We start from the raw sequence: 14,425 nt of genomic DNA on the forward strand, positions 1-14,425 counted from the left end.
CGGGGGCCACCGTATAGGATCCGGAAAAACCGCATAATAATGAAAAACCTGCCTAATAAAACGAGTCTCCCCATAACTGGGCAGTCTGCAAGCAAGGTCCATAGCACCTCGAGCTTAGCTGGGAAGGGACACTTTTCTTGAGCAGCCTCTGCTGGGGGCTGCTTCCCACTCCTTTGAGGGGCCCTGGCCCCACATATCCTTCTAGCCTGTTGTTGTGCCTTTAATTGCAGGTTCGTATTCAGCAGTTATTAGATGGCATGGAGTTGAGCAATGTCATCTTCTAATGTCTGCAGATCAAATTACTCTTAAAAGCACAGGACTAGTGGCCTGTAAAAAAGGTGGCCACCTTATCCACAGACCAGTTTCTAAACTAGCTAAAGAGAAGATGCAAGCAAATGTGCAGCCTGCACATGATTGCTGAAAAGAATTCCATTATGTTTAATTAATTTACTCAGAAAAATATGAATTGGACCAATTCTATGCATACTTACTTATGAGAAAATCCCCCTGAGTATATCGTTACCTCTTCCCACAGGAGGGTGCATGTGATTGCACACATACAGCAGAATCCTATGTATGGTTACTCAGAATATCGCAGATTAAATGGGTTTTAGGACTGAGGTGTATGGGACTTAACTGATGGAAAGGTTTGTATATTTTTACTTGGGTTTTGAAGAACGTATTTGGGGAGGAGAAGCTTAACAGTGAAAAAGAGGGGATAAGTTCCCTTTGCATTTTTGGAGTTGAGGTAGTTTTGGAGGTGAGGTTGCAGCACTAACTGGGATCCTTACTGGCTCCTGCAGCCTCCTTTCTATCTCCGGCTGCCACCCGCCATCCTCAAAAAGCCTCTGCTTTTTGTAATTACATAGCATTGCTCCCATCCAAATGGCCGCTACGTTATGACAGAGCATCTTTATGGTATTCTGCACAAACAAGTAGCGGCCACAGGCAGCAGGAGGGTGCGGGAGTGCAGGCAAATTTTGCCCCTCTCTGAACTTTCCTGGTTTGCAAAAACAGTGTGGAAGAGGAATGGCCTTCTCAGTACATCCCTTAATAAAAGCATCCCCACAGATGGCTGTCCGATAGCCCATTATGTCTCTGGGTGATTGGTAAATGAAAAGTAACATATAATTTAAACTAAAAATACACTTTAGTATCAAGAAAAGGAGTCTATTCCTATTTCACTTTCTGTAATGGGAAAGGGGACCCCAATAGAAGTATCTCCTGGCCCTAACTGGAGGCACTGAGGGCTGCACCTAGGAACCCTCTGCATGCAAAGCAAGTGATCTGTTACTGAGCTACAATCCTCCATCTCCAGGGTCCGAGATTCCTGTAAATGGTAAAATAATCCTAGCAATAACAGCACATGAAGTGAATTGGCTCTGTTCCACTGTTGAGGCATCTGCAAGCAGGTACAAGGTACATCCTTGTACAGGTACATCCTTGAGACATACACATGGGACATTTAGGTAGGATAAAATTCCCCTTCATGTAGCTGCCCCACTCAGTGCACCAAACACACACACACCACCCGGCTGTACCCGCGCAGCTACCGCCCAGGCTCTACCCGCGCAGCTACCGCCCAGGCTCTACCCGCGCAGCTACCGCCCAGGCTCTACCCGCGCAGCTACCGCCCAGGCTCTACCCGCGCAGCTACCGCCCAGGCTCTACCCGCGCAGCTACCGCCCAGGCTCTACCCGCGCAGCTACCGCCCAGGCTCTACCTACGCTACTATTCTGCTAAAGTCGGCGGTGGGGCCCTGAGGCCAGCTTGACCGTCACTTAGCGCTAGCCTCCCCCCCCAGCAAGAGCTCACAAAAACAAATTTAAATGTCCTGGCCTGAGTGCCTGCTGTGCCACTCCTAGGGTCGCTGCCGCGCCTCACCGCCCCGCCTCGCCACCGCCGCTGCACGCAAAGGCCTGGCCTAAGGAAAGGCCAGGGAAAGCTCCACGTGTGCTGAAGGCGCTACACACGCTCTCTGAAGGCATCGCCGCTGCCACCGCCGTTATGCCTCCCACGGTCAGAAGGCCTCACCACCACCGTTGTGAGGCCTCAAGGCTGCCGAGCCGGGAGCCTCGCAGCAGTTGCCGGCGCTGGAAGGCCTCACAGCGCTGCAGGCCTTGCCGCGCCAAAAAGCCTCGCCGCCGCCAAAATTCAAAGGAGGGCGGGAGGCTGGTGGAGTGGCCTTAAATGGCCTTCAGCCGCCCCGCCTCCTTTCTGCATGTCACGCCGGTGCTGTGTGCACACACACCCCCTTGATGGTGGCCTGAGCTTCGGCTGTGGCCGCAAACTCGCCCCTTTGCCCGGCAAGTACCGGGCACGGAACGGGATTCATAGGGTCGCCATAGTCGTAATCAACTTGAAGGCACATAACAACATCATGATATTGGCAGTTTTATTTTCCATTCCTTTCCTAATGTTCCTTAGCACAGAATTTGCATTTTTCACAGCTGCCACACACTAGGTCGACATCTTCATCAAACTATCTACTACAATAAGTAGAATAAGTGTTCTTCCTGCTTTGCCTGGAGCCCACAATAATCATTTAGATGGTGGGTAAAAACATTATTTAACGAGGCAAACTGAAATATGTTTTACAATTTTGTCTGATGTTTACCTGTTTTGTTATTTTTTTGTATTTGATTTATACTCTGCCCTGCCCTGATATGATAAAGGGAGATATAGAAAAAGTTAATGAACAAATTGATTAGTCAACTATAGTGATACTGGTTATAAACCCATTTTAAGAAACTCTTCAGATAATGCAGCTAGCTGTAGATACAACTCTTCCATATATATGTTATTCAGCTACTGAAGTTTTTTATGGATATAAAATTTCAGACTTAACAAATGTAGTTAGATAAGGACCATAATCCAATGGTCTTACTGATTCAGCTCAGAGGTGCACCTCTATTTTTTATGTCTGGATCCTGCCCTTTCTTCAAGGAGCAGAGTAACACTCATGAGGAGTTAGACTTTATTTATTTATTTATTTTATCGCATTTATATACCGCCCCATAACCGAAGCTCTCTGGGCGGTTTACAGCAAACTAAAACATTAAAAACAAATATACAAATTTAAAAACACATTTTAAAAAAATCAATTTAAAAAACACATGCTAAAATGCCTGGGAGAAGAGGAAAGTCTTGACCTGGCGCTGAAAAGATAACAGTGTTGGCGCCAGGTGCACCTCATCAGAGAGATCAGACTGAGAAATACACCTGCCCAAATCCACTCTGTAGCAGCCTGGGGATTTTTAACCTCAGTCTCTCATACCTGAACTCTATGCTCGGCAAGTCACTATACTACTTTTGACCAAGTAAGAAAAACTAACACTTCTACAAATCAGGTGCAGGTATTCATTTTGTTTGCAGCACTCCTATTTAAGTACAGAAGAAAGAATAAGATGGCATTGTAAAAATGTCATTAACAGATTGGCATTAAACATTAAAACTGAAACACTGCAAGTTCAGTGTCAGAACCTTAGAAAGCCTCCACCAAATTATAATGGTTCATTCATCCCCTATGGCAAAGAATTACATTTGAAGGCCAAATTACATGTGATGTCTTCTTCATAGCTTGTCCTTGAGCACACACTATTTTCCTCAAAAACCTGCGACCACAGGAAGCATGAGCCAGATCAGATCAGGACCTTAGTGTGGTGGTGATGGTGGTGGGAAGCTTTAACCTTTAACCCCCACTATACTCCTGATCCAGATCAGCCTCTCATACCTGCAATTTGCACCAAAAAAAAAAACTTTTTCCCACAAAAAGTGCAGGCACAGGGAGTCCTGTATGGTTTAGGACTGGGGGGGGGGGAAGAGTCCATGCCCAACACACTAGAATCCCAGATCCAGATCCCCCCACTCATTTCTGGAATTTGTGGGATGGGTGGAGTCTGCACTCAAAGGCAAGCTACAAGTAAACATCATATGCAGCGTGGTCCTAAATCTTAAAGGGATACAAGAGAGATGAGGCTTCTCCAGACTGTCATGCCATTGCAGATTCCCTGGAAATCCTGGGTGACAGCCTATTTAAGAAACTCTCTTCTCTAGAGGCAGAACAATCAATTCTTCTGTGATACCACCAACCCTAACTGCTTAACAGCCCAAGCTGGAGATGTTGCACAGCCTGCATTAAAGCTATCCAGCAATGAAGTGCTAATCTTCAGGAAAGGTTTCTAGTCCTTTAAGTAATTATTTATTTATTATTGCATTTATATCCCTCCTTTCCTCCACAGAGGTCAAGGTGGAGTACATAGTTCTCCACACCACTCCACTGTGAGGTTGATTATGCTGAGAGACAGTGATTGGCCCAAGGCTTCATAGCTCACTATGGGCTCCTGCTGGGAGGAAGGGCGGGATACAAATTAATTAAATAAATAAATAATTATAAATAATAGCCAAGAGAGGATTTGAAACCTGGCCTCCCAGATCCTACTCCGACACTCTAATCACTTCATCACACTGGTGTAGTAGGCCAGCACCTAAAGGAGAGGCAGAGTATGCCCCCTGCCTTTTCCAAGATAAATGGGTTCAACGTGGCTCAGATTTTTTAGTGCAACTTCTCAGTTGTTAACTTGTGCGATCAAAGAAGCTTATAAGACTGATTTCTGCTTTATAACCAATGTCTATGGCTTGTATCCAATGCAGTGCGAGGTAAGCATCCCATCAGTGCAAGGAGTCCTGCTTGTGCAATGGGATTTTCTCCCTCATCTCCCCCCACCCCCTAAATCTGTCCTGGGGGGTCCCAGAACTCTCTGCAACAGATTTGGGGAGGGTACGGAGCATGCACAGGGGAAGAGGGGACGTCCCAAAGCATAAGTAGAAATCCTTGCCCTGATGAGACACTTGCTGCATTGAATATAAGCCATACTCCCTAGATTTACTATACTTGACCCTGTGCCTACCTTGCAAGTTTCTTGCTTAACACAGAGTGAGTGAACACTGTAGGATCCTGCTATAGGTAGAAGACTGAAGCAAGCACCGACCCTCTTGAGGTTCTTTACTGCAGCTTGCCAGTTTGTTTGCCCAAAGGCCCTGTAGTTAATGGGTGTGGTGGAGGATGCTCCAAGTGGTAGACCAAGAAGTCTCTGACCTGTGCTCGTAATGGTCTATAGAAATTTCATTTGCATTCAGTGGCAAGATCAGTGTGGCCATGAGTTTGCTCCTTTCAGCACTTACTGATATGCCATAGCCTGGAAAATGGAAATGGACTACCTTCAAGTCGATCCCGACTTATGGCTGGTGACCCTATGAATAAGGTTTTCATGGTAAGTGGTATTCAGAGGGGGTTTACCATTGCCTCCCTCTGAGGCCTCCCCAGCTTGCTAGGGCCTGCTCAGCTTGCCACAGCTGCACAAGCCAGCCCCTTCCTTGTCTGCAACTGCCAGCTGGGGGGCAACTGGGCTCCTTGGGACTATGCAGCTTGCCCACGGCTGCACAGGTGGCAGGGCACGTAACCCCTGAACCACTCCCTGTGGGGGGTGATCTTTGGAACTCATGGACTCTGGACTCCCAGCCAGGCTCTCCTCCCCACTGTGCTATACCAGCTGTGTCCATAGCCTGGAAGGGAGTTGTAAAACATTCATAGACCCCTAGTTAAAATATTTGCAGCACACTTACTTCCCCAGCACCAGTTCAGAGTTTGTGCTCACTTTGAATTGGCTTTGGGGCATCATCTAACCAAATTAGATAAGCTACATCACAGTGTTATAATCATATAATACATAGTTGATGTATTAATTAGCTGGAATCACATAGTTCAGAAGATGGTGCCAAAGGAGAAGCAAAGAGGAGAGACATTTTGCATCTCTCTTGAATGTGGGGGAGGGTTGTCAGAAAATAGTTACACATGAACATTTGGTGCAGCTGTACTTTAAATGTGACATCTAAGTCAAGCTGGATGCAACTGACTTTTTTGAAAATCAGTTAGCAAAATGAATTATTACCCAAACCAACTTCTGCTTAAAGGACATCAAAAATAAGTTGCCACTGTTCAGAGACACAATGGTAGCACAAAAGAGCATTTTCTGCCACCAGCACTGTTATACATTGTGTGGCATCCAGATGCAGAATGACTTTTTGCTACTCTTATTGTCTCCTTTGCTGCTTCAGTGCCTGCACCCCCTCCATAAATAAGAGAAGACCATGAGAGGTTTTCTAGGCACTATTCTATTAATAGCCTCAATCAACCTCCTATCTAGACCCAATCATCAAATAAAATCAACATTAATGGATGGAGTCTCTTCTTCCCTGTCCCACCCACCCCCACCCCATCTGCATGCCCAAGCATTCTGGAAGCCAATTAGGTCCACAAGTCTTAAGAATGAAATCCTAGTGGTCCACCACCCCGGCAGTGATCATGACTACCAAGCGTAATCTAAATCTTCATAAAATGATACAATTACAAAACAACTGAAATAACGTTCCATTTTGTTTCATTTTGCTATGGTCCACTGACTAATACATTTATTGCATTCTATGTTCCCTCACACCCACACTGCTACAAGTAAAATATTGTTATTATAGACTATAGAGGTTCAAAAAAAGTACACACTTTTCCCTTATCAAATTCAGTTTTTCTCCTTTCTACCACAGGGTCATCTCCAGTTCTCCTTCTACCATTGCCAAATGTCTAAGACAATACCAACAGGAAAACCGGAGTGCATTGTGAAGTTCTTGGTATACAGGATGACATCTTTGAAAACTATCATGTTTCTGGCTATACTGAAAGGAATTGTCAAGTTATACAGCTTTTTTAAATAACAAAGATGTGCTTGTAATCTCCAGCTTTCAAGTAATCATATTCCTTGAACGTTCAAGTGTCAGTGAAGTCCAAGTTCATACTTGACCCATTTATATCCATCATTAACTAAAAGCATGCTTCATTTGTGAACCCTTTGAGTGCACTTTAACCAGAAAGTTTTAGCAACATTAATAGTTACTACTTATATGTTTCCCAGATGTTGATTTATGCATGATGATTTCCACATGTTGAATCACTAGCTCGTGAGCAATGGTTCTTGGGCAAGCATATAATACAACGGACCATGCAAGTCTAAACCTAAAAAGCTTCTACATCATGAATTGGGACCAAGAGTGTCGGCTGCAAGTTGTAAGTAATTCCATGAGTAGACTCTCTCACCAAAAACTGTGGACAAACCTCTTGTGGCAATGCTCATCACAAAGGAAACATGCTACTCCCAGAAGTGCCCTCTTTCTTATTAAAGTTAAACTACAGTTAATTACTTTTCTACAAATTATTTTTAAGTATCTTACCACTGAAAAATAAAATTAGCATATGCCTCTTCCATACCACATCATGACAGTACTTCTTTACAAAAATTAACATCACTCATCCATAAATTAAGGTTTAAAATATTAATCAATTTCTGCTGGCTTTATCACATTAATGCAAATTGGGGACAAACTAGCCATTGTTATTATCACTATAAAAATTATGCCATTTGAATCAAAATGTTTTTCTCAATAAATGTATTCTACAGCACAAAATAGTTAATTACAGCCTCAATTTAACTAATTTGGAAGTAAGCTCTGCTGAAAATCAATACGATTTGCTTCCAAGTAAAACCAAAATCAGTTTGCAAGCACAAATGGATTTTGTCTTTAGAGACAGTTAATCAAACTCAGGAACGTGAAGCTTCACACGCATTGCATTTAAGAAACATGCATTGCATTTGAGAAATGGAACCTAGGAGGTGATCCTACGAAACATTTAAATACATATTTAGCTATTACTGCAAACATAAAATGCTCCTGAGTCAGATACGTCACTCGAGTACAATTATTCTGAGGCCGGATTCAGCAATCAACACTTTACTGAACAGAATTCTGTTACTTCTACCTAATAATTCGAGTATTTGGGCAAATATAGAACTCTTCAGAGAAGCAGCAGTACACTTCTATAAAAAACATGCAGAATCAAAATGGGAATGTGTTAAGCACTTAACTATGTTTGCAAGTAAGCTGAAAATATGGTCACAAGAATTAAATGCATTCTTAGACCAATTGCTAACAGTAGCATATGGAAGATTCATTAAGGCAGGAAAACATACAATAAAACTTACATTTGAAGCATGACTTCATTCAAGAATATCCCGTCCACGAGCGCAACATATTCATCCAAGTTGGTTGCATTTCCTCCAGCTAACGGTCCAAATGTCTTAACCTACAACAGAATTATCACTGTGACATACTGCGCCTCGGTCTTTACGGCAAGAAATGTTGTACACATTTTAAATCTGTGCCAATGAGCAGTGAATTAATGCTTACCCAGGTAACAAGAGGGCTGGATATGAAGACCTCCAAAAGAGGTGTGAAAATCTCGTTTTCCATTTTAAGAGCTTTTTAAAAATAAATCAGGGTTTTTTAAAAAAAACACACACACACAAAAATAAGGCGAGGTCCCATTCGTTGTAGTAATTCCGTAAAATGCTCCACGGCTTTAGGAAAAATATGTCCAGGCTAGTTCCCCAGTAAAATTCAAAAAGTAGTCAGGGCAGTGGCGACAACAGGGGTTTTGTTATGCCCCTCGCCCAAAAACGGAGGGATCGCGAGGCCATCGACGTTCATTTTCAGTTTTTCCCCCTACGGATGTCTCCCACTTCACTCTCTTTCTTCCTCTTCTCTCCGTGCTTAAGAGGAAGGAGAAAGAAAGGACCCTAACGAGGATCCTACAGCAGCCGCGCAACACCCCCACCACTCCCTTTCCCTCTCCCCAGGCTGCAGCAACAGCAAGCAAGACTGCAAATACATGCAAACAGGGGCAAATCCCAGGAAGCCTATACCTTGACCCAATTTTTACCCCCTCGCCAGCCAAAACAGTGCCTGTGACACAAGGAAGGGCAGAAACTGCATTTGCCGCTCCCCACCTCCTCTTTCTCCAACAAGTCTCCCTCACATGCAAGCTCGCAGGAAATCACTCCCCTTTCTAATCCAGCCTGGTGTTTCCCTCCCCCATGCAGACAAGACTACTATCGCCAGCTCCTTCAACCAAGAATGGGGAGGAGGGCGGCTTCTGGGGGGAGACAGCTTTTGTCAGGAACAACACCTCTATTTTTAAAAGAGGTGCCTCACTCCCTCTCCCTCTGTTTATACCGGCAGCTCAGCTCCACCTTGCCTGGTCTTCGGAGCTTGCCTTTCACATCTCCCTCTTCATTTGCAAGGCTGCAGCCTTTCCCTACCACTGGCTTTTCCTAGGTGACTCACCCCACCTCAGCCCCTCCACTCACTTCCCCAACCCCCAGCCAGCCAGCTGCCTTCACAGCTTCCTCTCCCTCCGCATGCCCTTATTTCTGGTTCCCTCTCGTCATGCCCCCCTCTCTCTTTTCCCCCGGTGTCTCAGTTGCTACAGCCCTTCCAACCACTCCCCAAACCCTTTCCTCCCTCCCCCCCCCCAGCCTTCTCTGTCTCTTTCTGGACTAGAGACTCATTCCCCTCCCGCGACTGTACAGCAACACCCCGCTGCCTTCGCCCCTAAGTAACGGCTCCCGAGCTTCAATCGAGCCGCATCGCTCGTTCGCTCGCTGGCACGCGCTCCCTTCCCCCTCGTCGCCCTTCCACACCTCCTTCCTTTCCCCTCTAAAGGAGCAAAGGAACGAGAGAGATCCCTCCGCAGAGCAGCAGAGACTGAGAGAGGGTCTCTTTTTTTTGTATGTAATTGCGCGATTTTGGCTTTATCCCTCCGCCGCTGGACTGGTACAGAGGAATTAAGGGAAGTGGAAGCAGAAGAAAAACCGCTGCATGGCGCGCGCAGCCGCTGCAGTAACGGGCGGCGGGAGCGCGCCGCAGAGCGCCTCATGGATGGCAGGGGGCGCGCCTGAGTGTGCGCGCTGTCTCTCTGAGGGGGGGGGGAATGGAAGGGACACAGGATAAGCGTGCTGCTTTTTCCATAGGATATGCCTATCTGGTCAGGAACTTGTGGTGTAAAAGAGAGAAAGATTCATTCCCTGTGGATATACTCGTTGAGATTAATGTCGTATTCTCTCAGTCTCTCTCAGCCCATATTCACGCGCAAGCAATGGTGAAGGGTGTGGTGTGTGAGGACTCCCCCTGTGGCAAAAACTGGGAGGAGAGGAGGAACGGGGAGTGATAAAAGATTGTATTCTTCTCTTTGACTAATTGCCCCCTGGCCAAGAACGCTGGGGAAGAGGGTCTGTTCCATTGGCGAGCCCTCCTCAGGAAGGGGCCTGCACTTCCTTCCAAGATAACACCAGATAATCAAGATAAAAGCCCCTCCCCTGTATACCTAAACTTTCGCCTTCCCTGTGCTCCACATGAAGAGTGCTGTAGGAAGATCCAGAAATGTGGATTTGTTATTGACTGGGGTGTATGGTTTCTGCACTTGAATTCCAGGTGATGATCTGCTTTTGAGTACAGACCCAGAGGATGCACGCCTCTAATTCAAGGTAAAATCTGTGTGTCTGTGTAACTTCCAACATCATATCAAGAAACCCCAACCCATGTGGGATATGCTGATGAAGGGGTGAGGTAATGCAGATGAGCGCCCGCTCCGTCCTCATTGTTCCATTGAATTCTATGGAACAGGAAAATGAGCTGCAGTCTGGGACATAGGTGGAAGCGGGTTCAGTCAGGGCAGATTTAGCCTCACGTGTTAAGAGAGCCAGTGTGACATAGTGGTTAGAGTGTTGGCCTACGACCTGGGAGACCAGGGTTCACATCCCCACACAGCCATGAAGCTCACTGGGTGACCTTGGGCCAGTCACTGCCTCAGAGGAAGGCAATGGTATATTGCTTCTGAATACCACCTACCATGAAAACCCTATTCATAGGTTGCTGTAAGTCGGGATCAACTTGAAGGTAGTCCATTTTAAAAAAAAAAAGTTATCCAAATAAACAGATTGGCAGTAGATTCAGGACGGACAAGAAAAAGTACTTCACACAGCGCAGAATTAGCAGGGCCAGTGCAAGAAATTGTGGTCCCAGAGATGCCCCTGCAGGGTTGCTTGCCACCACCACACCTTCGCATCTTTTCTTCCTCCCTCTGCTGGTTTACCTCTTCATTGTGGTATTGGCAGCAGCATTAGTATCTTCTGCCTCAATTTACAGCAGTAGGAAGGCCCTCCCCTCCATTCCCGTCTTCCCTGACTTGTAGGAGCAATGCATTCTGGGTAAAGCCTGTGGTAGTGGCTAATGACGACTAACAGCCAGAATGTTAACTGGATCACGGCGTGGGGATCATATCACCCTTGTGGTTTATCAACTCCACTGGCTCCCAGTTTGTTTCCACGCCCAATTCAAAGTTCTAGTTTTGACCTTTAAAGACCTAAATGGCCTTGGACCAATGTACCTGAGGGTCCACTTATGCCCTTATGTACCTGCCCGTGATTTAAGATCAGGTGCCTCTGGTCTGCATACCTGCAATGAAAGACTGGCAGGCACATGGGAGAGAGCCTTTTCAGCAGGGCTGTGGAGTCAGTACGTCAGACCTTCGACTCCTCTATTTTTCTACTGTCCGACTCCAACTCCTTCATAAATGGCAAATGTATATTAACTAGTAATAACAAATTTACTGTAGTAAACTACAACTCCCATCAGCCCCAGGGATTGGGCTCGTGGTTGTTGTAGTTTAAAAAAGTAACTTTTCCAAACTCTGGATTCACGTGGTGGTGATGAAATGCCTTGTGCTACCATTTTACTACAGTAAATTTGTTATTACTAGTTAATATAAATTTGCCATTCATGAAGGAGTTGGAGTCGGTACATTCCTACCGACTCCGACTCCACCCAAAATTGCTTCCGACTCCATGACTCTGACTCCACAGCCCTGGTTTTCAGCCGTAGCCTGCAAGCTCTGGAATACCCTAATCCAAGAAGTAGGGAGCTGTGCTACCTCCCTAATGGTATTCCAGAGACTTTTAAAACCATCCTGTTCCGGAGAGTCTTTCGGAGGGATTGAAGCCTGAGCCTGAAACTGATTTCATTTCCCCCCCCCCTTTTTTAGTTTTATCTCTTTAATCCCCTTTTGATATCACTCCCCTAGTTTTCTTAACTGTACTTCATGTATGTTTATTTTATTGTGTGTGTGTGTTTATTGTATATGATTTAACTATGAGCCACCCTGAGTGCCATATTTTAGGGCAGAAGAGCAGGATAAAAGTATTTTAAATAAAAACATAAATAAATAAATAACGGGAAAAGGTATAAAGTTACAGTAAGTAATATTTTTCCTTAAAGTTAGGCATCATCAATCACTGCAGCAAAATGTAATGGCAGCACAGTGGCTTTACGATTGCAGCACCCAGAATGCATCGCTCTGAGGGAAGGACACATAAACACACACACATCACCAGGTTCTTCCTGGAGCGAGGCAGAGAGGTGGAGAGTCTCGCCAGGTAAGTAGGAGTTTTGCTTAGCTTTAACAAGGTAGCCACATCGTGCACCTTCAGAATATACCCTATGATAATTAGTAACTACTGATAGCTAATAGAGTAGCCATGTTAGTCTCTTGCAGCAAAAACAGAAAGAGTCTTGTGACAAAGTGGGCATGAGTCCATGAAATCTTCTTCCGTAATAAATCTGTTAGTCTTTAACAGACTCTTTGATGTTTTAACTGATAAATTACTACTGCTAATGATCACTGCAATGCTTAGTATTCATCTATATTCCCACAATTCCTACAAAATGGAGCACGACAACTTACAACAATAAAATACCATAATCATAACAAAACCATTTAATAATAAACAATAAAACATCAAATCAAATACTATGAAGAGCAGTGAAAAGACTGTAGAACCACTGTTCAAATCATTCTTCAGGATCCAAATGCCTGGACAAATAAAATATGTCTTAATTTCTTTATAAACTTTTTGCAGTGGGGGCAGATCAAATGTCATTCAGGAAGGAACCCTAGTGATGTTACAATGAGTCTAAAATGGGTAGAGAATTGCAACTCCCATCAACCCCAGCAAGCATGTCAGTGGCCCAGGGTTGATGGGGGTTGTAGTTCAGCAACATCAGGGGGGCAGAGGTTCCCCATACCTGGTCTAAAATCTATTGACAACATTCAAACAGAAATACTGACAATCCCAGTTAAAGTTTATGAAGGTCCCAAAGGAGACCTATGCACATGCAACACTAAGCAAACCATGTCTTAGAGCAAACACGTGAGAGTGTGGACTCTTGGAGAGGAGATCATGTCCGCTTTCCTCTTCCTCTGGCCCTGCTGCTGCACTGCTGTGAGTAAAGCCATGGTTTGGCTTGGTATGTTGTCTGAATCCAAGCTCTTGCTTTGTCTCACTCCAGACAAACCACAAACTGCAGCCAAGGTTTATTCTCAAGGTTGGTTCCCAATCAGAAAGGGTGTGAGACAGGGGTGTATTTTATCACCCTGTTTGTTTAATCTATACGCAGAACATATCATACGGAAAGTGGGATTAGACCAAGATGAAGGAGATGTGAAAATTGGAGGGAGAAATATCAATAATTTAAGGTATGCAGACAATACCATACCCTTAGCAGAAACCAGTAATGATTTGAAACAAATGCTGATGAAAGTTGAAGAGGAAAGCACAAAAGCAGGACTACAGCTGAACGTCAAAAAGACTAAAGTAAAGACAACAGAAGATTTATGCAACTTTAAAGTTGACAATGAGGACATTGAACTTGTCAAGGATTATCAATACCTCGGCACAGTCATTAACCAAAATGGAGACAATAGTCAAGAAATCAGAAGAAGGCTAGGACTGGGGAGGGCAGCTATGAGAGAACTAGAAAAGGTCCTCAAATGCAAAGATGTATCACTGAACACTAAAGTCAGGATCATTCAGACCATGGTATTCCCGATCTCTGTATGGATGTGAAAGTTGGACAGTGAAAAAAGCGGATAAGGGAAAAATCAACTCATTTGAAATGTAGTGTTGGAGGAGAGCTTTGCACATACCATGGACTGTGAAAAAGACAAATAATTGGGTGTTAGAACAAATTAAACCAGAACTGTCACTAGTGATGAAACTGAGGTTACCATACTTTGGACACATCATGAGGAGACATGATTCACTAGCAAAGACAATAATGCTGGGGAAAACAGAAGGGAGTAGAAAAAGAGGAAGGCCAAACGAGATTGATTGATTCCATAAAGGAAGCCACAGATCTGAACTTACAAGATCTGAACAGGGTGGTTCATGACAGTTGCTCTTGGAGGTCACTAATTCATAGGGTCACCATAAGTCATGATTGACTTGAAGGTGCATAACAACAACAAACCACTCATAGTTTGTCTGGGAGAAAATACACCATGAACCAGAGTTCAGACAACACACTAAGCCATTTTCATTACATTTTAGGCAATTATACATCTGTATTCCTGTCACAAGTTAACTTTTGCATTAAAAGTACAGAAGAGAAATAGGGTTGCTACAGAAATGAAAGCAATTTAATT

At 44.5% G+C, this 14,425-nt stretch overlaps 1 protein-coding gene across 4 annotated transcripts in view; it reads right to left on the reverse strand.

Moving 5' to 3' along the window:
- Positions 1-9,260, reverse strand: part of CCDC88A (coiled-coil domain containing 88A) — a 168,405-nt gene extending 159,145 nt beyond the window's left edge. For 3 of the 4 annotated variants that reach the window (XM_061625755.1, XM_061625754.1, XM_061625752.1), the window contains exons 1-2: positions 8,296-9,259; positions 8,091-8,191 (exon numbers count right to left, since the gene is read on the reverse strand). In XM_061625755.1, coding sequence (XP_061481739.1) covers positions 8,091-8,191; positions 8,296-8,358 — 164 coding nt within the window. In that variant the 5' untranslated portion in view covers positions 8,359-9,259. Of the gene's footprint in view, positions 1-8,090; positions 8,192-8,295 lie in introns of all 4 variants that reach the window. The other variant, XM_061625753.1, reaches the window with a different exon arrangement.
- Between the last annotated feature and the right edge of the window lie 5,165 nt (positions 9,261-14,425).

The sequence above is a fragment of the Rhineura floridana genome, chromosome 4 (assembly GCF_030035675.1).
Source record: "Rhineura floridana isolate rRhiFlo1 chromosome 4, rRhiFlo1.hap2, whole genome shotgun sequence".
NCBI lineage: Eukaryota > Metazoa > Chordata > Lepidosauria > Squamata > Rhineuridae > Rhineura > Rhineura floridana.